The sequence below is a fragment of the Peromyscus eremicus genome, chromosome X, assembly GCF_949786415.1.
Source record: "Peromyscus eremicus chromosome X, PerEre_H2_v1, whole genome shotgun sequence".
Taxonomy (NCBI): Eukaryota; Metazoa; Chordata; class Mammalia; order Rodentia; family Cricetidae; genus Peromyscus; species Peromyscus eremicus.
Window position 1 is genome coordinate 62,874,946 of NC_081439.1, and position 26,732 is coordinate 62,901,677.

At 38.0% G+C, this 26,732-nt stretch overlaps 1 protein-coding gene and 1 non-coding gene across 2 annotated transcripts; both read right to left on the bottom strand.

Annotated features, from left to right (window-relative positions):
- Positions 1-16,618: 16,618 nt before the first annotated feature.
- Hmgn5 (high mobility group nucleosome binding domain 5) lies at positions 16,619-24,779 on the bottom strand. The gene is made up of 6 exons (XM_059250180.1): positions 24,613-24,779; positions 22,838-22,861; positions 22,281-22,310; positions 21,978-22,034; positions 19,656-19,793; positions 16,619-17,837 (listed from the first exon to the last, which is right to left on the bottom strand). The coding sequence occupies exons 1-6, from the start codon at positions 24,625-24,627 to the stop codon at positions 17,190-17,192; spliced, it is 912 nt and encodes a 303-aa protein (XP_059106163.1). The 5' UTR covers positions 24,628-24,779; the 3' UTR covers positions 16,619-17,189.
- LOC131900329 (U1 spliceosomal RNA) lies at positions 21,078-21,241 on the bottom strand. Its single transcript, XR_009376226.1, has one exon. It is a non-coding gene; the product is annotated as a U1 spliceosomal RNA (small nuclear RNA).
- Positions 24,780-26,732: the final 1,953 nt, after the last annotated feature.

Genomic DNA, 26,732 nt, shown 5'->3' on the forward strand with positions numbered 1-26,732 from the left:
TACGTGCTTTTATACATAAAAAACTCTAAAAAACATAGCAAGAAGTCAATAAAGTTTCTTTATACTAACAGTAGACTTTCTGAAATGGGAGTTTAAAAGTGCGTTAGTGTTTTACCTGCATGTATATCTGTATGAGGGTGTTGGATCCACTGGAACTTGAGTCAGAGAGTTGTCAGTGGCCAAATAGGTGCTGGGAATTGAACCCGGGTCCTCGGGAAGAGCAGCCAGTACTCTTAACCACTGTGCCATCTCTCCAGCCCCAAATTTATTTATTTTGAGACAGGGTTTCTCCGTGTAGCTCCCGCTGTCCTGGAGCTCACTGTGTAGACCAGGCTGGCCTTGAACTCAGAGATCTGCCTCCCTCTGCCTCCTGGTGCTGGGATTAAAGGTGTGTGCCACTGTGCCTGTCAACATCACGCATCCTTCTACTAGAATTAGTATTGTTAAAACGTTGTTACATACTTCTTCGAAGATCTACAGATTCAATGTAATCCTTATGAAAAACCAAATACCATTTTATGGTGATAGAAAATAATTCTAAAATATATATAAAACTACAAAACAAAAGAAAATGTAATCTTGAGCAAAAAGATTGATACATCATATTGCATGACTAAAAATACTGACTAAAAGGTGTACTAATAAGCCAGGTATCCTCACACATGCGCTATAATCCCAACACTCAAGCAGTAGAGGCAGGAGAGCCATGAATTCAAATATATCTTGATCAACACAGTAATACCCATTGTCTCAAATGGGGAGTGGGCCTGGAAACCAGAATATAAATGTACTGGCACAAAAACAAATATATTGCCCAGTGTGGTCGGATATACCTGTAATTCCAGTATGTGGTGGGTAGAGGCAGGAGAATTGTGATATGAAAGGATATCTAGACTACAGAGTGAGGCCTTTTCTAAACACCACCTATTTCCCTAAAAGATCAAAAAAAAAAAGGTGAAAAGTTGCCAGAAATCAGACTAATTGGAATGAAGAAGGTAGAAAGCTTACACATAACCCTATGCCTTTACATTCAGTTGATTTGGGACAAATGTTTCCTTAATGCTCAGTGAACAAAGAGCAACTTATTTAATATATTATTAAAATAATTAACTAAACCCTTAGTGTACAATCTACTCAGAGTGGGCTCAGAGCAAAAATGCATATCTCTAAAACGTTAAATTACAGGACGAAAATGTTCCCTTATACACTATTGGTGGAATTGTAAACTGGTACAGTCTGTATGGAAATAAGTTGAGGTTCCTGAAAATAACTTAAAATGAGACTGTGATATGATATGATCCAGCTATAACATCCCTTGGTATGTATTCAAAGGGTTCTAAGGCAGCACACCCAGAGATACTTGCCTATCCATATTTATTGTTACACTATCACAATAGCTAATACATAGAGTCAGCATAAACGTCAATCAACAGACAAGTAAAGAAAATAAACAGATGCATGACAGAATTCCATGCAGCCGTAAATAAAAATAAAATGAGAACATTTGTGGGAAGTTGGATGGAACGTGTTCTCTATGCCCCAGTGGATGGGCCCATCCCCATGCACACATAGGCAGTACTAATTGGACTCATGGGCTTATTAATAACAAAAAGAGAGGACATGCAGTTGGGAAGGTGACAGGATGGGAGACAGCAGAGTTGAAGGAAGTTAATGGTACATGGATATGATCAAAATACACTGTATAAATGCATTAAATGTTTAAAGTTTTTTTTGGGGGGGTTCAAGACAGGGTTCTCTGTGTAGCCTTGACTGTCCTGGAACTTGCTCTGTAGACCAGACTGGCCTCAAACTCACAGAGATCCACCCGTCTCTGTCTCCCAAGTGCTGGGCTTAAAGGTGTGCACCACCATGCCTGGCTTAAATTTAAAAACAAAACTATCATATTTTCTCTCAATTGAGAATCTAAAATTCTAGAGACATGTGTGCACATAGTATGTATGTAAGATATGAAAGTAGAAAGGGGACTCTGAGTAAGGAGGAAGAAGTCTAAACAGGGGTTGTGACAATGTAGCATAGTGAATTATATGTAGCTTCAAAGTAAGAATGGTATTTTGTATGATCAAACAGTAATTTGAAAATGACAAGAGAGCCACATGTGGTAATGCACACCTTTAATCCTAGCGCTGGGGAGGCAGAGGCAGTCAGATCTCTGTGAGTTCAAGGCCAGCCTGGTCTACAGAGTGAGTTCCAGGACAGGCTCCAAAGCTACACAGAGAAAGCCTTTCTCAAAAATAAATCACAAGAGATATGATTGTCTCATAATTATAAGAACTGATATTATTAAAAATAAGACAAGTTTTCTTGGAGATATAGAAAAAGAGAATACTTGTGTAATATTGACAGGATTTTAACTTAATACTGCCTAATACAGAAAACAGAAATTTTGAGAAAATAAAGAGTCACCATACAATCTAGTAAGTCTATTTCTAGGTGTATGTACCAATGTATCAAAATCGGTATTCTGAAAAGCTATCTGCACTCCATGTTCATTGGAGTAGTAGTCATAATAGCTAAGATATGTGAGCAACCTAGTTATTTATCATAGGTTGAATGGATAAAGAAAAGTTTTATATTACATTATACTCTATATGATATATATATATATATATATATATATATATATATATATACATGCTTAGAAATATTATTCAGCTTTGATGAAGAGGACATGTGCCTTTACAGCGATGTAGATGAACTTGGGGGACACTATACTGCACGAAGTAAGATAGGCCCTGAATGTGTAATCTAAAAACAGTTGAACTCCTTGAGGTGTGATCAGAGGCTGGGAGACAGGTTAATTGGGGAAAAGTAAGTTGTTTGATACTTCTCTCCCCTTCTCCACTGAAGTCCTTGTGTCTTGAGTATATTAAGAACTCTGTGCACGCCTTTAATCCCAGAACTCTGGAGGCAGAGGCAGGTGAATCTCTGAATTCGAGGCCAGCCTGGTCTACAGAGTGAGTTCCAGGACAGCCAGGGATACACAAAGAAACCCTGTCTCAAAAAGCAAGCAAACAAAAGAATTCTGTAAAACATAAAAACTCAAAATAAACAAAAACTTCAAATATCCAATTTAATTGAAAATGGGCAAAAGACACAAAGAGACTTTTACTAAAAGTCATGTTTAGGTGGTAAAAAAAATACATGAAGTAATAGTCATTATTAGAAGGGAAACATAAAACTACAGATGGCCCACTACATACTTAACAGAATAGTTAAAGTAAACTTACACTCATTCTAAACCAAGCACATGATTTTTCATAAAAGCTTCACTAAGAGCAGGACAAACCTGAAAGCAACCCAGATTTTCTTCCCTGGAAAAATTCTTGCTATGGAATACTATTTGGCAATAAAAAAGTATGAATTACTAATTCAGGCAACAGCTTGAATTATGGTGATTTATTTTCAATACCAATTCAAACTTTCTCTTTATCATATAATTGCATGTATGTAATGTTCTTCAAATGACAATATTATGGAAGTAGATAACAGATTACTGCTAGGCAAAGGCTAAAGAGGATATACAGTTAGGAGGGAAGTGAGTGCAGCTATAGAAGAGCAATATGAGTGTGATGTTAAATTAAACTCATCTGTTGCTTTTATTTGATTGAGAGATACCTCAGAGATTAATAGAGCACACCTTTGGCTGTGCCTTGTCTGTTATTTCCAAAGATGACTATGTTATGAGGGCTCTGATGTGACAGATGGATTAATTTTTGATAGACTTATTGTGAGATGGTGAAGAGGAGGAAATTACATCACTAGGAATATGCTCTTGAAGGCTGTATGTCAACCTTGGCACTATCACATGCATCTGTCTTTGATTCTTGTGTGCTGCAACATAAAGAGCATGCCTCTGCCACACACATAGGTCTATCTTTGTCATTGTTCTATTGTTGAGAAGAGAAAGCATGATCAAGGAAACTAGAAAGAAAGAATTTCATTGGGAGCTTGCTTACAGTTTCAGCGGTTAGTCCATTATCTCATGGTGTGAAAAATGGCAAAAGTATGGTGACACACATGGCACTAGAGTAGAAGTGGACAGCTACATCCTGATCTGTAAGAAGAGAGACAGAGACTGGGCCTGGCATGGGCTTTTGAAACATCAAAGCCCTACTCCAGTGACACATTTCCTCCAACAAGGCCACAACTCCTAATCTTTATAATCTTTTCAAAGAATTCTACTCCCTGTGACTAAGTGTTCAAACATGAGCCTGTGGGGGCCATTCACCTTCAAATCACAACAGGGTCAAAGGGCCATTGATTGAATCCTCTGAAACTGTGAGCCAAAATAAATAATTACTCCACTAAGTTGTTCTCTTGGTATTTTTTTTTTTTGCTACAGTTTCACAGCAGTAAGTGATATAATAAGGGATCTACCCAATGATGGAAATGTTTTGTAGTTTGAATTCATCAATGTAAATATATTAGTTATTACACTGTATTAGATTTTTCCAAGATGTTGTCATAGAGAAAAACTGAGTACATTTAGTTTTATGTTGCTGCTGAGGCAAAATGGCAAATATTTAATTACTTAAAAACGATACTTTATTCTCTTTATAATCCTGGAGTCCAGAAGTCCAGAAAAAGCTGTATCAAGGTAAATCAAGGTGTTGGTACAATTTTGCTTCCTTCTGAAGGTTCTGAATGCAGAATGTGTTTTTTGCCAGGTTTGTATGTGATTATGTATTGGGGATGGAACACTGAACGTCCTAACATGCTAGACAGTCACTCTTCTACTATGCTACACCTGGATTCCTGTCTCTTTTCTTTTTGGCTCCCACTGGCCATCTGTATTCCTCGGCTGGTATGACATTCCTCTGCCATCAAAATACATCATCCAATCTATTTCCATGATCTTTTCACCTTGTTTTTTTTCTAGTCTTGTTTTCCTCTGCTTCCTTCAAATAAGGACACTTTTGTATCTAGACATGTGAAAGTATTCCAAGATGATATCACCATATTATGATCATCTAGTGAATCATGTCTATCAAAGTTTCTTTTACCATGTAAGGCAATATTACAAGGTTCCAGGAATTAGAACTTGGACATACTTAAGGGCCAGTCAGCAAACGAAGCATGTACAGAACCTTTCTATATTATTTATAATCAATATGTGGGTATTAAGACTTATCTCAGAGTAATAATTTAATTAATTATGTAATGTCTTACATAGGCCATGTTTTAAAAAACAGGAACAAAAGTATTTCATAGTCCCTTAGTTTTAGAATAAATTATGATTACTCAGCTTAAATATAAAAAACAGGGACTCAAGCGATTGCTCAATGGTTAAGAGCACTTGCTGCTCTTGTAGAGGACCTGGATTGAGTTCCCAGTATCCATACGGCAGCTGACAATTATCTGTAACTACAGTTCCACTGGATCTGCTGCCATCTTCTGACCTGCATATACACCACACATGCATGTGGTGCACAGATATACTTGCAGACACACACTCATACATAAACAAAATAAAAATAAGTCTTAAGGGGCTGGAGAGATGGTTCAGTAGTTAAGAGCACTGACTGTTCTTCCAGAGGACCTGGATTCATTCCCAGCACCCACATGACAGCTCACAACTGTCTGTAACTCCAGTTCCAGGGATCCAACAACCTCACACAGACAAATGTTCAGGCAAAATACCAATGCACATAAAGTAAAAATAAATTAATAAAATATTGTTAAAACATCTTAAAATAAAAGTGACTTTTATATATTTATGACTCACACAATCAAATCAAATCATGAAATAAAAATATAAAAACAATGGCATTCAAATTGAAAGCTTCTAATAGTGATGTTTATTTGCTTGAAAATGATGCTATAATGTTGATTTTTTAAATCACTTATTTTAGAGTGTTGATAACATCAAGTATTTGTAATTGCTTAGGGAAATTAAGAAGTTTGGGGAGAATAGTGGGATATCTCCTCCAGCCAACTCAAACCTACAATGGGAAGCCAGTTAGTTGGATTTCTAATCAGCTATACTCTTCTCCTTTCTTCCCTCCCTGCCCCGCCTCTTACTGCCATCCCATTTACCAGAACTTAAAACAAAGTAGATATTCTAGAAATGTGATATCTATTGGTTTTTCATTTATTATAGTTGTATTTCCTTTGGAATATTAATGATTGATTGGTATATTGACAATATACCAATTTAATATATTCATATATTAAATATATGAATAGTGTTTATTTTAGGAAGTGAGAAGACTGTGTCTTATGCAAGATGCTTTCTGTGTCTTCATAGTAACATATTCCTTATAAAGTAAGAAGAGAAACAACAGGCTTATTAGGACATATTGTCCAGAACTTAGTACATGACTCCCCTAACTGCAAAATAACTTGGGAATGTTCCTGTTAGCCTTTCTAGCTTCTATATTAGAGGTAAGAAAAGAATAATAGAGTTAAAATGAGTGTTGGGTTACTCACATAGCAGTATCTTGTTATAACTTCTATTTCTCCCTAGATTAATCTTTTTCATTGAGAATTTTAGGTTTATTAACTCAGTACATAGCAATTCAGTTTGGTTCATCTAACATACACTATGCCACTTGGAAGTGCAAATTAGCGAAAGCCTCTTTAGAAAATTAGTTGGCATGATTTATACATGACCCACACCTCAGCAATTCCACTCTTTGCTATACACTCAACAGAAACTCATGCCTGTGGTCACCAGAAACATGCACAAAAATATTCATAGAGGCTTTATTCATATAAACTCCAAGCTGTAAAGTACCTATACTATCAACAATTTAATGAATAAATTAGGCACGTTCACACAACTGAATTTTATATGTACGCATACTGGCCAAACTACCACTTCACAGAAAAATATGATTGAATCTCATAAGCTTGATGCAGAATGAAAGAATTCAGATACCAAAGTGGCAGTGCATTATGATAATGTGCATTTAGAAATGGAAAATTAGATCAAATTAAACTATGCTGTGAAAAGTCAGGAGTGGGGTTCCCTTTGTCAGAGAGTGGATAATGACAGAAAAGGAGCCTCAGAGGTGCTTTGTAGATGATTATGATGGTGTTTCTTGATTTGGGTGTGTTCAGTATGGGAAAACATGAATTCAATTACAACTTCTGTACATTTATACATGTAAGTTGTACTTAAACGAAACAAATGAAACCAAACCATCCAAAACTATGTCATTGGAAACCATCAATTTCTACTTTAGTGATTATTTACATGAAGGAACATGTGAAAGATTATGGTTTGCATTTTATTTTTATACTTTGATTATTCATGTGATCAGTAAACGTATTCAATATGTTTGCATTCAAATGGTTCGTTATATTGTTTGTGTCTGATTAGATTTAGCCATTAAAATTTGAATTTGTTTCAATGTTAACTGTTTGGGGAGTTTTATATAAAATGATTTATCTTCCATTTTGAATAGTGTGTCTTTCTCTCATTGGAATTCTGAAACACCAAGAGACCTTACAACCTAAAGTTTCCATTGCTCACTTAGTCTTTCCAGGTTAACACATAGCACACACACAAACAGGTATTGGGAGTAAAATGGCAGTCTCACAATGAGGAATGTTAACTGATAATAAAAGACAGTGTAATTTCTGGAATCATAAATATGAGCTGACTGCACTTACTTATTCTAGATTATCCATCTCTTTCGGCTCGTCTTTCTCGATTTTCTCGGTCCTTTCCTGTGTTTCACTAGATGGTTGGAGTTTGCGTCTTCATCTAATGTTCTTTTAAATGTGAATAAATTCAGTTTCTTGTAAATACTCAAATATTTTTATATTCTCAAGCCCTCTTCACTACTGCTTCCTCGGGTAATGAGTGTTAATCTGACATTGCGGAAAATCCAGATGTAAGACTGTTTCCAAGTCTGATTTCACAAACACTTTCTTTAGGACTATTTTTCCTAAATGTTCACTTCTCTGTTGTCTATAGGTTGGATTTCCTCACATACTTGTAGAGGGAAAATTTGTTTGTTATATATTTAGATGGAAAAACGGAATATGAAAATGGACACAAGATATTTTCTTCCGATCTTAAGACATAGGTAAGAAGACAATATCAGAATTGATGATCCCAGACAACCCATTCTTTAACTTCCAACTTAAAAATTACTCTAAAATGTTCCACTTGTCACACAACTCATTAAAATTCCTCCTAAAAAGTGGCACTATGAAACCATTCTAGCAGATAGAACCTAAAATTTCATAATTTTTACACAAACCTTTCTACACTTGGCATAGTGAAACATCTTTGCTTCATTACCTTTCGGGCAGAGTAGATAGAAATACAATTTTTGAGACTGTATATGTATAAAAACATTCTAATTGTACTTGATTCATAAATTGTCTTGATATAGAATTCCAGGCTTGAAGTCACATTTTATCATAATTTTAAAGGTATGGTTCATTACTTTCAAGATCCCACTTTTGTTATTGAAATGTCTTTTACTACTCAGTATCATTTGCTGTGCTTGTGTGTGTGCATGTGTGTGCATGTGTGTGTGCATGTATGAGACAGAATATGAACATGTCATATTTTCTATGGTCCTTTCAATGACTTAAAATAGAAAAACTATTATCTCTGAAGATTGCATGAGTATCCAGGAATCTGCTAAGGTGGAAGCCACTTGAAAGCTCACATGTTACTACAGTCTGATCATGACAGGAAGTAGTGATATAGCCACATGAACACATTACTGGCTGATTGATTCTTTTAAAATGTCTTCTTCATTTACAAGTCTATCACCTCCTATAGACTGATTAGAATCACTGAAGATCAGCCAGACACATACCTCCACATGTGAACTTCCCTATAGTGTGATTACCTCGGGGTAACTTGTCACATGGAAGCTGGGTTTCCATTAGAGCACATATACTCATTGTTCCAGGAAATGGGGACAAAAATCACTAATCACTTGATGTTTGTTGAGCCTTCTATTAAAGTGGTCTGAATTGAAGAACACCAACAAAATGGCTTCTGTGAATGAGAGGGGATTCTCCAAAAAACTACCTTCCAGTTTCCTATGTATCATCAAATATTCTAGGTCTCTATTTGCCACTCTTTTGATTCAAACTGCACAATTAGCTCTTCTGAGTCTTGCTGCAGATTTGAACTTAATTATCTTTGTAATATATGAACCAGTTCTTTTTATTGCTTGGTTTTGCACGCACATATCACTTTATAGGAATTTCTATGAAGAACACTAACTAATGCAGGAACGCTCTACTCTACATCCCTGTTCTTGGTCAGGATACAGACATGTTAGACAAATTAACTGCACATATGACTGTTGTGCTATATGATCGTATCAACTACTGACATCCAAGTCATTGTGGTTTCTGCAGTTACATTCTGTGGTGTGCTCACTAAAAGCTTAAGGAAACATTTCTCATATTTTCTCTTCTTCTGTAATGAATATTTGACTGTGTCTATATCCAGGGTTACGTATCCAGTCAGAAGTTTCGATGATTCATCTTTAGAGAAATTCAGTAGAGAAAGAAAAAGGTTGGGCTGGAGAGATGGCTCAGCAGTTGAGAGCTCTGGCTGCTTTTCCAGAAAACCCAGGTTCAATTTCCAGCACCCACAGGGCAGCTCACAGCTCTATGTAATTCTAGTTTCAAGGGATCTGATGTCGCCCTCTTCTGGCTTCCTTGAACACTGCATGTAAACAATGCACAGATATACATGTATCATACACATAAAAAACAGTAAAGTAATTTTTAAAGAGAGATGACAGGTAGATAGATAGATAGATAGATAGATAGATAGATAGATAGATAGATAGATAGATAGATGGATGGATGGATGGATGGATGGATGGATGGATGGATGGATGGATGGATGGATGGATGGATGGATGGGTGGGTGGGTGGATGGATGGATGGATGGACAGGTAGATAGGTAGGTAGATAGATAGACGATAGATAGATAAATAGATAGATGGGGGTCCATGTAGTGTAATATTGATAATTTAATATTGTTCATGAATTGTCCAACTTCCTACAAATATCCCATGCCACTAATTGGCCAACTCCACTCACTCTGTTTTAGTACCTGGTTCTTAAGTTATGAGGCACTTGGGGCTGGAGATATGGCTCAGTTGTTAAGATCATTTTGTTCTTCTAGAGCAGTGGTTCTCAACCTTCCTAACGCTCAACCCTTTAATACAGTTCGTCATGACCCTCAACAATAAAATTATTTTCATTGCTACTTCCTAACTGTAATTTTGCTACTGTTGTGAGTTGTAATGTAATATCTGATATGCAGGATGGTCTTAGATGACCTCTGTGAAAGGGTCGTTCAAAACCCCAAAGGTATTGAGACCCACAAGTTGAGAACCACTGTTCTAGACAATCCATGTTTTGTTATCAGCATATCTATGATTACAACTATCTTTAATTCCAGTTCCCGAGGGATCCAACTTCCTTTTCTGGCTTCTGCTGAAACCAAGCACACAAGTGTTGCCCAGCTATACATGCTGGTGAAATACCCACACATAATATTAATTTACATTTATTTTAAAAGTCACGATGTACTTATGAAAATGATGTTACTATGAAAGCCAGAGGACAAAAAAGCAGTAGAAAACTGTTGTAAAATTAATACCAAGAAAAGGAGAAGAAAAAAGTATCAATGGGCAGGAGCAGAATGATGAGAAAAGTAGAAAAATACAGAATAGGAAAGAGTTTAGGATATAAAAATTAAACAGAAATTAAAAATAAATTTTTTCCAATGACCAGGTTGGAAGGAGCAAGTGGATGATACATTTCCCTACGTATCAGAAGACTCCAGCTTAAAGTGTGTCCTTGGAGGCTGGAGTGATGGCTCAATTGTTGAGTGCTTTCTCTTCCCCAAGAGGACCCAGGTTTGATTCACAACACTGACATGGTGGCTCACAACTATCTGTAACTCCAGTCTTAACATCCTCTCTGGCCTCCCCATGCACTGTATGCAGGAGGTGCACAAACATGCATGTAGGCGAAACACGCATATCCATTTTAAAAAAATGAAAAAAAGTGTGTCCTTGGAAGAAGAAAAATAGAGAAACGAAATAAGAGAGAAAATACTATTTTCATTAGGAATGATCCAGGAGACTCAACATCTGTGCAGTAGGAGTTGTACAGAACAGAGAAAGTGAACTGTGATAGCTAACACTCAACGATAATTGCTCAATGATCACGACTTTTCAGATTCTTGTGTTTACCAACTTGCTTTTCTTTGAATTCAGACTGGCATTTTGAGTTGATTTTGACTAATAAATGGAATTAGTGTCTTTTTACCCTAGGTCTAGTATTTGGGTCTCTTGGAATTCTGGAGGAAGTCATCTACCATGGAAAAGTTGGCGTCCTGAAACCCCTTTGCTGTAAAGAAGCCCAAGCTAGGCATATATTCTGGTTTGAATCTGAAGTGTTCCCAACAGCCTCATGATTTGAGTGCTTGTCTTGTAGCTGGTAATGGTATTTTGGAAGGCTGTAGAACCATTAGAAAGTGGACTCTTGTTAGTCGAAGTAGGTCACTGGAGAGGATCTCAGCTGTTTCTAAGCCAGCTCCTGGTTCTGACCTCTTTCTCTTAAACTTGTTCTGATATAGTATAGGAGATTGCTGCACACACCCCTACCACCATCACTATGGCCGTGCCTTGTCTACCATGATGGACTGAGACTGTCTAATACTGTAAATCTGAACAAGTAATTCCTCCACTAACTTGTTTATGTTAACAATTTTGGTCACATGACATGAAAATAACTAATATAGCTTATTATTTATTATTATCTGTTATTATATACATTAAAATATTTTAAGTTGTAACACTGACAAGTGACTTGCCCTTTCTCATTTCTAAGTTCTTTTTTCTACAAATAAATACACAATTCCAAAATTCTAATGGGCAGAATGGCTTGTGGATTTAATATATTTGAGAGAGGACATAACCTAGTCCAAATCCTAGAAATCATGGATTTGCTACTAATTAATTTGATTAAGATTTTCTACTTTAGTTTCCTCATCTATAAAGTGGAAATGATGCTAACATCTGCCTCAAAGGGAAATCCAAACGCTTTAAAAAAAAAAAAAAAAAGAGTGTAATCTGTGTAAGCTGCTCAGAACAGGATCTGACACCTGGGAAACAATGAATGCTAAAAATTGAAGAAATCATTTAACTTCTGCTTGAAATTCCTTACCTTACTTGAAAATAGCTTTATAAGCTACTTTAAAGTATTTCAAATTTACACACCTCCTTACTTCACAATTTCTTCTTTCTATTGTAGAAAAAACATATACACATATCAATTCCCATTATATAATCAGAAACTCGGTTTCTACAAATATCATAGTTCATTGATGCTCTTTAGAATATTTCAACAAGCCTGGATTGAATAATCTAGTTAAAAGTGATTAAAGGCAGAGGTTGTCAAGTACACATACAGTAAATCATAATTTTGGTTCCTAGGACTACTTAAATTTCAGTGTTTATCTTTTTGAAGGAAGGAAAACCTCTTTGATCTATACTGCTATGTGATTCTTGGTATAATTAGAAAGATGGTATTTATGGGAAATGTTTTATTTTTTAAATGATTTATTTATTTCTATTTTATGTGCATTGGTGTTTTGCCTGCTTGTACGTCTGTCTGTGTGAAAGTGTCAGATCTTGGAATGACAGACAGTTGTGAGCCACCATGTGGGTACTGGGAATTGAACCCAGGTCCTGTGGAAGAGCAGCCAGTGCTCTCAACTTCTGAGCCATCTCTCCAGCCCATATAGGAAACATTTTAAAGCAAAGACATTTACCAATCAGAATGATCAACTTAAAAGGACAATGTTGGGAAACTATTACTTTGTGTAAAATTGGCCTTTCAGCTACTTACTATTTTATTCTGTAAGAAGCCAATATAATTTGAAACACTATCATATTTATGAAATACAATTGATATCATTTAAATATATTATTAATTATTTGAGAATATATATATATATATATATATATATACAGTGTTCTTCAATTATATTCATATCAATTATATTCATACCCCTTCTTCTCACCCTAACTCTTCCCAGGTCCACTCTAACATCCCTAACCCTCCCTAGATGAATTATTATTATTAATGACTTTTTAAACAGTCAAATAATTCCTTTTTCTTTTTGGTATTTAGTCTTTAATAATTTCATACAAGTATTTAAAGTATTTTGAACATACACATTTCTCCATTCTCCTCTCTCATCCTCCACCCACTCTTGCCAAACTTCTTTCCACCAAAGTTCACCTCTTTCCTTTTGGTCTCTCTCCTCCTGCCTCACCCCCCTTCCCCCCCCAACCCCACCCCACCCCCCCCACCCCCCCCCACCCCCCCCACCCCCGTCTCACTGTGTTTAATTACAGTGGCTCGCATGAACACAGGACACAGGTGAGAGGTTATTTACTGGAGCACGGGCTACAGCACTGAAGAAAATGACTTCTCCTCTTCCAGTAGCCATTATATCTGCTAATGGCTCTTCAGGGAAGGGTGGGGTGTGGCCTCATGAACCGCTTCCCCATCCCTGGTGGAATATGGAAAGGCCCATCTTGTGTAGTTCTTGTACAAGTAAGCACATGTGCTTTTTATGATTAGAATGAATTTTATCCATCATGTAAATATCATAGTAAAAAACCTCTGTATTCTAAGAAAGCCATTCAAATAAGCCATTTACCTGCTCGGTACAGATTTAATTTTTAACGTAGGTGTGGCTAAGCCACAGCAGATTTGGTGGGTTTTTTCTCCACTTCTGATATTAAACAACTTGTTTTAAAAGGATTTTTTTTTTTAAATTTTGCAAAAGTGCTTCATTAACATCTTCAAATATTTAATTCTTTTAAGACAAAAATATTACTGATTGAGGATTATCAAACCTGCTTTTAAAATTTTTTTCTCAGCCGGGCGGTGGTGGCACACGCCCTTAATCCCAGCACTCGGGAGGCAGAGCCAGGCGGATCTCTGTGAGTTCGAGGCCAGCCTGGGCTACCAAGTGAGTTCCAGGAAAGGTGCAAAGCTACACAGAGAAACCCTGTCTCGAAAAACCAAAAAAAAAAAAAAAAAAAAAAAATTTCTCAAATTTATCTGTTGTTACAGAAAGTCATTAATAACATCCATTTTATTATAGTTTATATTAGACTCCAGTTATGACATACATTATTTGTGTCCTGTCTATATCTTCCTAACTACGATGTTTTCAACGGACTGATAATTTATCTACTGAGGCTGAGCTCCCCACAATCCATTGATCTTTGCATTGTGTCCAGCTGTGGTTTTCTGTTATGATCCCCTTTTGATAACTGGCTGTCCAATACAAAGTACTCAGCCCTGAAGCCATATGAACACAAACAACAGACAAATACAACTCAGTAGGCTACATTTATATAAATACAATTATACATACCTATATCAGGTAGCAGGCACACTCCTAAAAATTATGTATAATTGTTCTTTTTTTCAATTTACTTCAATAAACTGAATTACAAGCTATTTACTGCTATGGGATTAATGGGAAATGTTCCTAAAAGATTCATGGGTTTGAGTATGACACCTAGATGATTATCCTGTTGTTGAGATTGTAGAACCTTACGGAGGTAGAGCCTAGCTGAAGATGGAGGTTGTGGAGGGCAGGCCCTGAGGCTTATAGGCCAGGCCCCTTAGACCTGAGCTTTCTGCTTACGGGTGGGTACCATGTGAGCAAGCTCCCACAGTCATAAACTACTCCATTTTAGTCGTAATTGATTCCCATGCTCATGGACTCCCTCTTCTGAACTGTACACCAAAGAAATCCTTTATTCACTACCTTGTTTCATTTAGGTACTTGGTCATAGGGAGATAAAGTTAGCTTAATGCATCTAGTTACAGGGAACCTGTTAATTTTGTTAAATTTAGTTTTATTGTTTTATATACATATACAATGTTATTCTTTGAGCAATTCATGAATGTATAAAATGTATTTTGACTATATGCACTCTCATGCTACTTCCATTTCCTCCCAGGTCCCCCCCCCCCACAATGCCTTCCTCCTCCCAACTTTATAACCTCTTTATAAATAATCCACTGATTCCAATTAGTCCTACCCATATGGCCATGGGTGTGTGGCCATCCACTGGAACATGGGCAGTGGCATTTTAATTTTTATTCCTCTAAGAAAACTTTGATTCTGGTATGTATTCCTTCCTATATCATACTTATCGGTGGGGAAAACTTTAAAGTCATGCTGCAAAACTTTAGATAAAATTTCAGCACTATGTTGTTTCTGCTGTTAGTATCTTATGAAAACCTTGTGTTGCTGGTGAAATAAACAAAGACGCCCCCTATTACTAAAGAAGCATTAAGTGGTATCCATGAACAACTTTTCTCTATGGGGAGCCCTATAGAACGCCTTTTTATACTTGGGTTATTTCTCCGAATCTTTAGATGCGACCATTTTACTATCGATTTGTATCGTATTTTTTACCTTCACCTCCAATGATACTTTCTCTGTGAATCAGCCAGCACTCCTTCTACTCTACCTCTTTTCAGTTTTGCTGCTCTTGAGACTTGTAACAAAATGTATAAAGCAAAATTTTGATGGTGTAGAGAATATGACATACAATTCAAACATCAGTGGACAAAATTAAGACCTCAGGAAGTAAGTTTATTTGAGTATAATAGAATGAAAGAACAACTCTAGTGTTGTATACCCTGTTCTTGTTATGTAAATGCTTTATGCACTTAATATTATAAGGTGAAGCTGGCTGCTTTGCAGAGAGCATAGGGGTTCACATGAAAAGAAAACTTACCTTTTACCATCATTCCGTCAAATCCCCTGGGACGTCCTTATAGAGAAAACTGGGAGTGTTACTGTGACAACCACTTGTATGTGGGGTGTTCTGGCAGGATGTTTGCTGTCATTGTCTAATAATGATGGCCAATGAACTCTTGATCCTCCTGCCTCTACCTTCAACTCCTAAACCCTCAACAAAAACGCACAGCACTTTTGTAATGTGCTTTGCGCAGAAGTAACATATCAAAGGAAATCACTGATCATACGGTAACACAAACAGCCATAAGTGTTCATGGCAGATTTGTAACTGATACAGTTTAGAAGCAATATAAATACTCATGAAAAAATAAAATATGCTTTGACTGAATGGGATAGCCTTAAGATATAAAAATGAATGATACGCCGGGCAGTGGTGGCACACGCCCTTAATCCCAGCACTTGGGAGGCAGAGCCAGGCGGATCTCTGTGAGTTCGAGGCCAGCCTGGGCTACCAAGTGAGTTCCAGGAAAAGGCGCAAAGCTACACAGAGAAACCCTGTCTCGGAAAAAAAAAAAAAAAAAGAATGATACATAAATCAACGCACTGCATACTTTGGAATGATTAAAATGCTGAGTTTTATGATTTTTTTTTGAGACAGGGTTTCTCTGTGTAGTTTGCGCCTTTCCTGGAACTCGCTTTGGAGACCAGGCTGGCCTCAAGTTTTATGCTTTTATTAATTGTATTTCAATAAAAAAAACCCTCAAATGTTTTTCTGAACACAGAATGGGAGAAAAATCAAGGATTTTAACATCCTACTAAACTACAGTTTTTGAAATATCACAAACCATAATGATCTTTGTGGAACTTTTTTATTATGATAAACCCAGCAAAACTTTGTGCATACACATATAATCAAAACTGCCCTCCTGAAATAAACATTCAAATTTATTCAAAAATGAAATTAAGATTTTATATTCTTTCCAAGCTACTAATACAGTTATATTTGGTAATGGCAATTCTAACTCTTAACATTACCTGAAAATAGTTGACCTTCTTTATAAAAGCAACCTACAGAACTACAGCAAAGTTGTACCAAACTCTTTCTTTTGGAATTCTCCTACGTTGCAAAATTATCACGTATAAGAATAAAATTGAAACTCAAAGATTTAATATATAACTTACACACAGTGAAATTCACAAAGTTGCAAGTATACATTTTATGTTTTGCACTACCGTAATCACAAATGTATAAAGGTGTCATGTTAGGTATTTTGCAACTAATAACCTGAATGATGATGTTCCAAGATTGAATGATGCTAAAGAAAAGCACTGTTTATAAAATATCTGATAAAAATATTTATCTCTATTAACATTACAACAGGAAGGTACATGTTACCGAATGATGACATCACATAGGGCAGTTTTAGACAATGTGCAGAGACCCCTCTTCTTCTTCATCTTGTTGGAAATCTTGGTTTTCAGCTTCTTTTTCAGCCTCCACCTTGTTTTCATCATTTCCTTCCCCTGCAACCTCTTTTTCTTCTCCTCCTTCCTCCTTTCTATCTTCGTCTTTCCCGTCATCTTTCTCCTTGCCCTCTTCCTCACTCTGGCCTTCCTTCCCGTCTTCCTTAGTTTCCTCTTCTTTTTCTCCTTCGAATTTTCTGCCTTCCGCTTCTTCTTTCTCCTCCTGTTCTTTCACTTCTTCCTCCGCTTCAGCCTCCTCTTCTTTGTCATCTTTCTCTTCTTCCTTCTTCCCTTCCCCTTCCTCTTTGTCGTCTTCTTCCTTATCGTCTCCTTTCTCTTCAGCATCCTTGTCCTCCTTTGCAGCCTCACTTTCTGCCGCATCGATTTTCTCTTCCAGGACTTCTTCCCTTTCTCCATCTTTCACCTCCTCACCATCATCTTTGTCCTCTTTTCCAGTTTCATCCTTCTCGATATTTTGGACATTTTCTTCTAGCTCCTCCTCCTTTCCTTCTGCTGCTTCTGCTTCTTTCTTTTCTCCTCCGTCTTCTTCAGTGTCTTCATTCATCTGTTCCTTTACTTCCTCAGCTTCCATTTTAGGAACGGGTGCCTAGATAGAACGAGGGAAAATAAGATTGCAAATTTAGAGCTATTTTCTCTCACATGTTGGATCAGCTGATCTCTGTTTCATGAAAAGCCAAATTAAATTTCTTTTGCCAGAAAGCAGTTTTCCTATGGAAAAACCAGGATATAAGGAAAATATTCTAAACAATATACAAGTACAGCATCTTGATACCAAGCACCACAAATAGATGTCTTAACCAATATTAACTTAATCAGTTCAGTAAAGCTTGTCTATATGAACAATTTTCATTACTAATTTGATGAAACAAAGTAAATAAACAAACGATGTGTATTTATTCTGTGTCATAAATTTTCAGTAAGTAAAACATGTGGAGATAAAGAACTCCTTGGGAAAATAATGCTGTTTTTTCTTTTGAGAAAAGGCTGTCCTTGAACTCACAGTGAATCTCCAGCTTGCACCTACCAAATACTGTGTGTGGTGGTTTGAATAAGAATGGCCACCATAGGCTCATATATTTGAATGCTTGGTCATCAGAGAGTGGCACTACTTGAGAAAGAATAGGAGGTATTGGCCTTATTGGAGTAGGTGTGGCCTTGTGGTGGCCACTAAAGTGGTGGGCTTTGAGGTTTGAGAAGCCCAAGCCAAGCCCAGGGTCATTCTCTTCCTGCTGCCTGCGTAGAACCCTCAGATACTACCACTACTACTATTTCCTGGATGTAGAACAGTCAGCTACTTCTCCAGCACCATATCTGCTGGTGTGCTGCCATGCTCTCATCATGATGATAATGGTCTAAACCTCAGAAACCAGAAACCGTAAGCCAGCCCTAATTAAATGCTTTCTTTTATACAAGTTGCTGCGGTCATGGTGTCTCTTCAAAGCAATAAAGCCTTAAGGTCCTAGGGTAACAGGCATGAACCACCAAGTGCAGTTTACATTTGTGCTTTTGTGTGTGCGTGTATGTTTGAGATAGCATCTCATTATGTAGCTCTGCTGTCCTGCATCTAACTCCTGCCACTCCTGTTGGCCAGGCTGGCCTCTATGTCACAAAGATCCACTTGCCTCTGCCTACTGGCACATTTGTGCTTTAAAAAACAAAAAAAAAATACTAAAAAATCTTGTATGATTACTTAGAGTTTACATATATGTATATGTTTGATTTGACATCTTATTTTAGGTATTTTACTAGAATACCTCAAGTGTAGGATATATTAAATATATAAAGCAAAATCTATTAAAAACACAATACATAGCTGGCCATGTAACACATTGATAGAGTGCTTGCGTGCATAAAGCTCTAAGTTGGATCCCCAGCCTGGCATAAATTAGGTATGTGTGGTGGTGCAGACCTGTAATCATAGCACTTAGGAGCTGGAGGCAAGGAGGATCAGAAGTTCCAGGTCATTGATACAATGACTTGACGATACAATGAGTTTGAGGCCATCCTGGGCTATGAGACCCTGTCTGGAAAAAAAAAATCCTAGGATAGTTTGTTTTACCACCCACAGAGGAAATAAATAGTCTTTTTCTGGGAAAAGAAGTTACAAATAGTCCATGTGTTGACCAAAGGAATTGAAGTTTGGCCTATATTTAATACGAGAGTTATAGCTGTGGGAAGTCCTGTTTACCGGCATGGGTAAAGCAATAGCAATGGTAACCAACTACTTCTGTAGCACTTCCTGCAAGGCTCCCAGTTTCAGTTCATTCTCTATTTAGATGCCATTATACCACAGAACCACGACTCATTTACTATTTCTGTGTTTAAACTAAAAGGCAACGAAGACTGCTTTTCACTTGCAATGTTAAGTTTTCGAGAAGATAGAGCTGTTAACGTTTCAAGATACCTCCATCATTTGGGCTTCTCCGTTTTCGGCATTTTCCATGTTGCACTCTTCTTTAACATCTTCTGGCTTGGGTTCAGGAATTGTTATGGCAGCTGCATCTTTGTTTTCTTCCACAACAACATTTGTGGTCTTCACTTTCTGTCCAGCAACAAAAATAATAAAAATACACAATTTAGCTGCTATGTTAATTAAACCACTAAAGTTACATTAACAGCTGATGAAATAATTTAAGGACAGCTTTACCATACTGTACACAAGTCTGATAACAATAAAATTAACACATAACTCTTTCAGAGTTACCCCTAAAGCAACATTAAAAATGAATTCTTAGCTGGGCGGTGGTGGCACGTGCCTTTAATCTCATCACTTGGGAGGCAGAGGCAGGCGGATCTCTGTGAGTTCGAGGCCAGCCTGGTCTACAGAGTGAGTTCCAGGACAGGCTCCAAAACTACACAGAGAAACCCTGCTTGGGAAAACCAAAACCAAAAAAAAAAAAAAGAAAGAAAGAAAAAATTGAATTCTTTTACCCTGATATAAATTAAAGAAATCTGCTTTTGTGCTGCCTGCATTGAGAAATAACAAGTTAGTGTTCACTCGTGCCCACCAACGTCCAATTCCCAGCATCAAGTTAGACTGATAAATTGAATGTCTCTTACCAAAAGTCAATTTATTGCTGTCTAGTCTAATCATTAGCAATAGGGTTGTGTTAATTATAAAGTCTCCATTGGTAGCAATTAAGAGAAATGTCATGTTGGTGAGAACATCAATTTAGACACATTTAGAAGAGATCATGGGATGCAGCTATTTATATGTGTAAGCTATACATTTCCTTGAACTTTTTTTTTTTTGCTATAGGAAAGGTCTTTGCTTAAGTGTATACACAGTAGGAAGATCATTTATTTAAGATGCAGGAGAAATCTATTTGAATTCTGTCTTCCACTTATCTGGTGTTTTCTTGAGGCAAAGTATAACTCTCTCTCAGATCCCGTGTTTTCATATATAAAAAGATAATACCACTCATCACACAGAGATACATTATAAGAGTCATTTGGGAAAATCCTATGGAATTGTGTTCAGAATTATATACTGCACCATACACAAAAGCTATTATTCTGTTAACAAATGAGAAGCAGAGGTCTGAGAAATATAAATAATTTTAAAGAGCATGACTACATAGTACCCACTCTGATTTATTCCTATGCTTTTTCCCTGTCCTTCCCCTCCCTCTCTGAGCAACTTGCAGAAGAACAGTTCCGCAGCTAGTGCCGCATCAATATGTAATTCGATTGATCAAGACAGTTAAACAGCACTTAAGAATTTTTTAATTAAAAACATATCAAAAGCATTTACAGAAATGGTCATTGTTTGTTGTGTCTTCAGTCAGAAAATGATTAGATGATCTCAAAAATTCTTTTATTTTCCAGGGGAGGGCACAAACGCAGCCTCCCCACTACCTCAAATGATGCAGTCACATTTCCCATGCTTGGGGAAATGGCAGGGTTCAGCGCATCCGGAGTGCAAAGGATGAGCCTCTCCCTGGGAAAACCACTTTAGTGACCATGGTAGCCCCCCTGCCGGGTAAGTAGTCAAATACTGTGGTGCTTTATTTTATTTTATTTTTTGGTCAGGGGAAGGATGTATTTATAGTCTATCATCTAGGGAAGTCGGGGCAGGAACCTGGAGACAGGTGCTGAAACAGAAGTCATGGAAGAACATGTTTGTTCTCATCAAACATTCTTTATAGCTTTAATTTTTTCTGATTTTTGTCATTCAACCAAGTGTTAGAAAAAATTGTGTAATAAAGCAATTAAGAGTTAACTTAATATTGACTTTATTTCTCTTTCAGCCTGTCATTAGCTATAACATCCAAGCACAGACGTCTATATAAAGTCATTTGACTCCATTTAAAGCAACATACATGAAATCACTTCCTGAAGTAGTACCAAATATTAGTTGCTGCTATTATTATAATGCACTATTGGGTTACTGCAGTTTACAGCCTGTTTTCCCAGGAATATTGGTGTTTTAGAGATTAAATCTCAAAGGCACATACATTTAACATGTCTATCCACCAACATTTTTTATTTTACATTTACAGTATTATGTTGTAACTACCAAATAAAAATGCTAAGACCCAGCTACCAATCCCCAAACATATACAAATATTCACCACCCAGTAGAGTTATATGTACTGTATGGTACATTATATTTCTGGTTAAGCAAACTATGAAGAAAACAAAAGGATCAGTTGTGTGCACTCTCATAATTTATTTCTTTAAAAAAAACACACATTTTCTTCAACCTTAGAATTTGAATATTTACCCTTGGAGTCGATGCTCTTTTAGGTTTCAACTCTGGTGGTGTAAAGGGCACAGGCATCTGCATTATATAAGAAAAGAGGAAGAAATCATCATATTTGAAAAAAGAGCACTAGCAATGAAATCTATGAGTATGATTTAAACTAAGCACTAGGAACTAAAATAAACCCTTTTCTTTAATGTGTAAAGTTTCTCCCATAACCCTTCCAAATAAGCCTCATATTAAAGATAATATTATGTAGGATCCCCTGATTCTAAAAACCTCCATTCCATGATACATGGGCAGCCTTTTACAGAGACCACTTACAGCAGACAGTCGGGCTGATCTTCTCTTTGGCTGGAAGTGGAAAAAAAGGGCAAAAGAATTATGGATGTACAAATCTAGAATTATTTTTATTGAGAAAATATTTGGTGTAACACTGTGAATATTGCTATTAAGGAAATGATTATAAATTTGGTTAAGGAATATCATGGTAGACATATCTGATCCCCCCCTTTCATATGGTAAAGAGAATAAAATCCCATGACAAGCCTCTTTCACTGAGCTAAATCAGGGAAGTTGCTGTTATCGAGGAGCACATTTTAAAAGGAAAATACACCTTTTTGCTCACCAACTGACAAAGCAGAATTTAAGCCTAAGAAGGTGCTCCCCGCATGTTATAACAAGCACAGTAGGACCCTAAATTCCAAAAAGTCTGTCATTTTCATTAATGTATTTTTGACAGAGCACTGGCATACACAACATTAGTACTCATTTGGTACAAATATAACCACCAGATTAACTTTTACCTAGTTATATGTCTTTAGTTTCTAAAATGGGTGTATTTTTTTTTTCAGGGAAACTCACAAACTAAAGACACTCACCTCCTGACTGGCATCACCTGCAGCCTATGTAGAGGGAGAAAAATACAAAAGAGAAATAGGGTAATCAATATAACCACATACACCAGAAAATATCGCCGATGGATTATAATTACAACTTTAGCCACTTGTGACTTCTTTCCTGGGTTCCCGCTCCAGCAGCCACGTGTTTTTTTCTAGCAGCTATTCTACATCTGCTGTATGGGAAATATGAAACGTACACCAAGATGCAAGTTCATGCTCAAGACCGGTTTACAAAGAGTCAGCGTAACCTTTTTGTGTAAACAACGTCTCTTAAAAACAAATCATTTTTATTTTGAAATCCACCTGCTCTAATGTTAAAGCCAAAACAAGGGTTGGGGCGGGACGAACGAAGGCGGAGCTTCTTGCAATTTCCCTCTCTTGCCTTATGTTTGCTATGCAATTGTGTCTATCTGACCTGCTCTACTGATTATGGACTATTTTCCTCCCCAAGTTCTGCATACAAAACAACAACCCCACCATACTTTCAAGGACGAACGTCTTTGTTCTAACGTCAACGTTTTATTCCGAGAAGCAGGCGGAGGATTTTAAAACTTCCCGCCACTACCTGCTACTAGGTTGCTGTCAGCTCTGCAAAAAAGCAAGATCCATTGCACAAGCCGAAAAGAGCCCGGCGGGAGCCTCGGGAAAGGGGGTGGTGATTAGAAACAATTGCTTTCGGTATCTGAGTAGCCCTTTACCCTGGGAACTACCAGGCTATTATTTCAACGATTCATACAGCCTGGAGCACTGAGGAATTCAGTGTCGTTTCTATGTTCCAGGAATACGGAAGGCGGACGGATTCACAAGAATATATAAACAATTATAAGGCTTTTACATTAACACAGTGTTTTACGATTTCACCAAGCAATGAAACAGCGCTCCATTTTAGTTGTAAGAGACTCGGGAGAAAAAAAATAAACACAAATACTGATCGTCAACTTATTTCCTATCTATGCAGAGACAGGAATTTTGAAGTGAAGGTTTACAGAAGACCTGTAGCCCTTGGTAGCTCACTCAGATCAACTCCCCAGTGTCTGAAGTGAACGAATCCCACGCCGCCCCACCATCCGACGCTGGCTGGAGTTTTTCGGACGCGGCTCTCTAATCACCTTTCCACCTTTAACTAGAGAGTTCCGAGAGTGCCAAATCTCTCAGATCTAAAGTTTCTAATTACAGCGGTGAATCTCTCCCTTCTCTAGGACAGTTTGAAGTCTGCGCCGCCTAATGGCACAGGATTACCATTGCATAGCCATCTGGCATGACAAGAAGTGGAGGAGGGAAGAGGGGGAAAAAAGGAAAAAAGAAAACGGAAAGAACAAAGGCAAAAACAAGAGAAAGCCGGGGCTTTCGTTCCCCCAAACGGGACGGTTCCCGGAGAAAAACTGGAGGTAGAGGAGGAAGCTGGCGCTGGAAGTATGGTTGGGAGAAGAGTTCTCCAATAGGGTAAGCGGAGGAAGGGGGGTGGGGTAGGAAGCGACAGCACAGCGCTATGGCTGTTTGTAATTCAGCATGGAGACACCTCTCAAACGATTCTCTCCCTTAAACAAAACAAGCCAAAAGTGAACTACCAGTTGCATACGAGACCTTCCGAAACCAAACACAGACGGCTCGCTACCTTTCCCTCGCCTTCCATTCAGAACATCACAAAAACCAAACTAGAAACCGAAATGCTCTTTCAAAAAGATAGAAATCTCTGCCGTAGGAAATATGTATTTCGGCAGCTAATCACCCGTCTATCTTCCCATTTCACTTACCTTTCTTTTGGGCATTGTTGCAGCTCTCCGCAGGAGATCCTTAGGCAGGAGGGAAAAATGCCGAGAGGAGTCTCCGTCTGACCGCTCCGCGAGCGACTGAGTTTTCAATGAACTAATTGCGGCACGATATGTTCTCGCGTCCCCCCTCCCCCTAAAAAAAATCTCTCGTTATTGGCAACATTAAACACGCCAAGACGCAACCAAACTACGTGAATGGTTAGCCGAAGTGGGAGCCAGGTTGGAGTGACAGGCTGTCAGGCCAATGAGAGGAGGTGGCCGGTTCGGAAGGCGTGGCCCGCGAACTTGCCCGAAGCTCTCCTACGCTGCCGGCTTTGACTGCCTCTGGGGTGCCGGAGTCCATGCACTTAGCAGACGCCTAGGGCTCCAACGTGACCAGCAGGAAATCCAGTTTTCTTGCCTTTTCACCCTTTTATGTTATAACTACAGGCGAAAGCTCAAACAGTTGGGTTTTTTTTTTTTTCCACGATCTCCGATCCCCCCTTCCTTCTTCGCGCGTGGTGGCGGGCCCTTTTGAGACTAGATTGAGCCAGAGCTCTGGTATTTCCCAGTTGGCAAGAGGGTAAGGTTGAAGTGACAGGAGCACCCATTTAGAGATCGGGGAAAAAAGTGGGAACACTTCTGGTCGCGAGAACTTCCCGCCAAAGCCGAACTGTGGTCCTGGCTTTAGAAGGGTGCCAAAACTGCGCGCCTCCCGCAGGTGGAGAGTAGCAATAAATCTGGGACCTGGAAGAGCAGGAGGCCCCTGCAGGCCGCCTACCTTCTAAAAGAGCCATTACGCCAACTGGAGGGAGTTCACCAAGAATTGAATGGGGCCACGCGGGAAGTCTGTAATAGCAGATTTCTACCCAGAAGAAAATCATTGGCTTTTTAATGGTTTCGTAATTCAAAGGTGATGTTTAAGATTATATATAAACCAAAACAAAACCATTCCTTATCTTCATTACTGACACTTGAGGTGTCTCCTTATTTTTATTTTTATTTTATTTTGTTCACAGAAGTGACCCCTAAACCTATTCTAGTCTCAGGCAGTGTTTAAGTAGCAGCTTTCTGTTTTGAGAATCGTCCATTTGTCTTCTGGTGTCAGAGTCTAAGACCTAAACGTTTGGAGAAAGTAAAAAATAAGATGGCTAGGAATAATTATGGATAAAACAGAGTGCTGAGGGCTGCTAATTGGTACTGGAAGTAAGCACACAGGTCCCTGCAGCCTTTTTTGACACGTGGTTTGCTTTGCTTGTTGAAAGAGCTATTTGTATTTAAATGTGCTTCAACAACAGTCTACATTCCCTAAACTGAAAGGCCAATCAAAAAAGGAAATTAACCTTTTAAAGGTCACTTAAGAATTTAGGCCCTGGCCTGGTGCTGCACGCCTTTAATCCCAGCAATTGGGAGGCAGAAGCCTGTGGACCTCTGTGAGATCAAGGCCAGCCTGGTTTACATATCAAACAAGCCAGAGCTACCTAGTGAAACCCTGTCTATTATTACCTAGTGAGACCTCCAATTCTATTTATGTAACTTAAAGAAAAAAACAGACTCAGATGACTCATCAGTTAAGAGCACTGACTGTTCTTCCAAAGGACTCAGGTTCAATTCCCAGCACACACACACACACACACACACACACACACACACACACACGGCAACTCACAACTGTCTGTAACTCCAAGATCTGACACCCTCACACAGATATACATGCAGACAAAACACCAGCACACATGAAATAAAAATATATATGCCCATTTAAGAGAATTCTAATCAGGATTGGGAGTGGCAATGTGACAGTGAGATATTGAGATCCAAGCCATTCTAGGCTACGTACACATCCTGCCACAAACAGACAAAAACCAAACAAACATGACTGCTCTCTGATCTACACAATGCCAAATTACTTGTTCAGTCTAAACTGCACCCTGACAGAGCCTTTCACTCTGAGTTTTGCCCCTTCTTTCCTAGCATTTTGCATGTGGAGTTAAACAAACCACTTACACTAAGACCTACTGAACCTACGCCCCTAACTTCACATTGCTTTCTTATTCAAGTAGACAAATCAGAAAGGCACATTTAAATCTGCTTCCTTCACCTGCAGTTACGTGCCATCTGAC

Excerpts from the sequence above, each read along its gene's own strand:
- Hmgn5 (XM_059250180.1), bottom strand. Across the intron at positions 22,311-22,837 it reads CAGGTGATGCCAGTCAGGAG|CCAAAGAGAAGATCAGCCCG; the intron begins GTGAGTGTCTTT and ends TTCCACTTCCAG. Across the intron at positions 22,035-22,280 it reads GATCAGCCCGACTGTCTGCT|ATGCCTGTGCCCTTTACACC; the intron begins GTAAGTGGTCTC and ends TATATAATGCAG.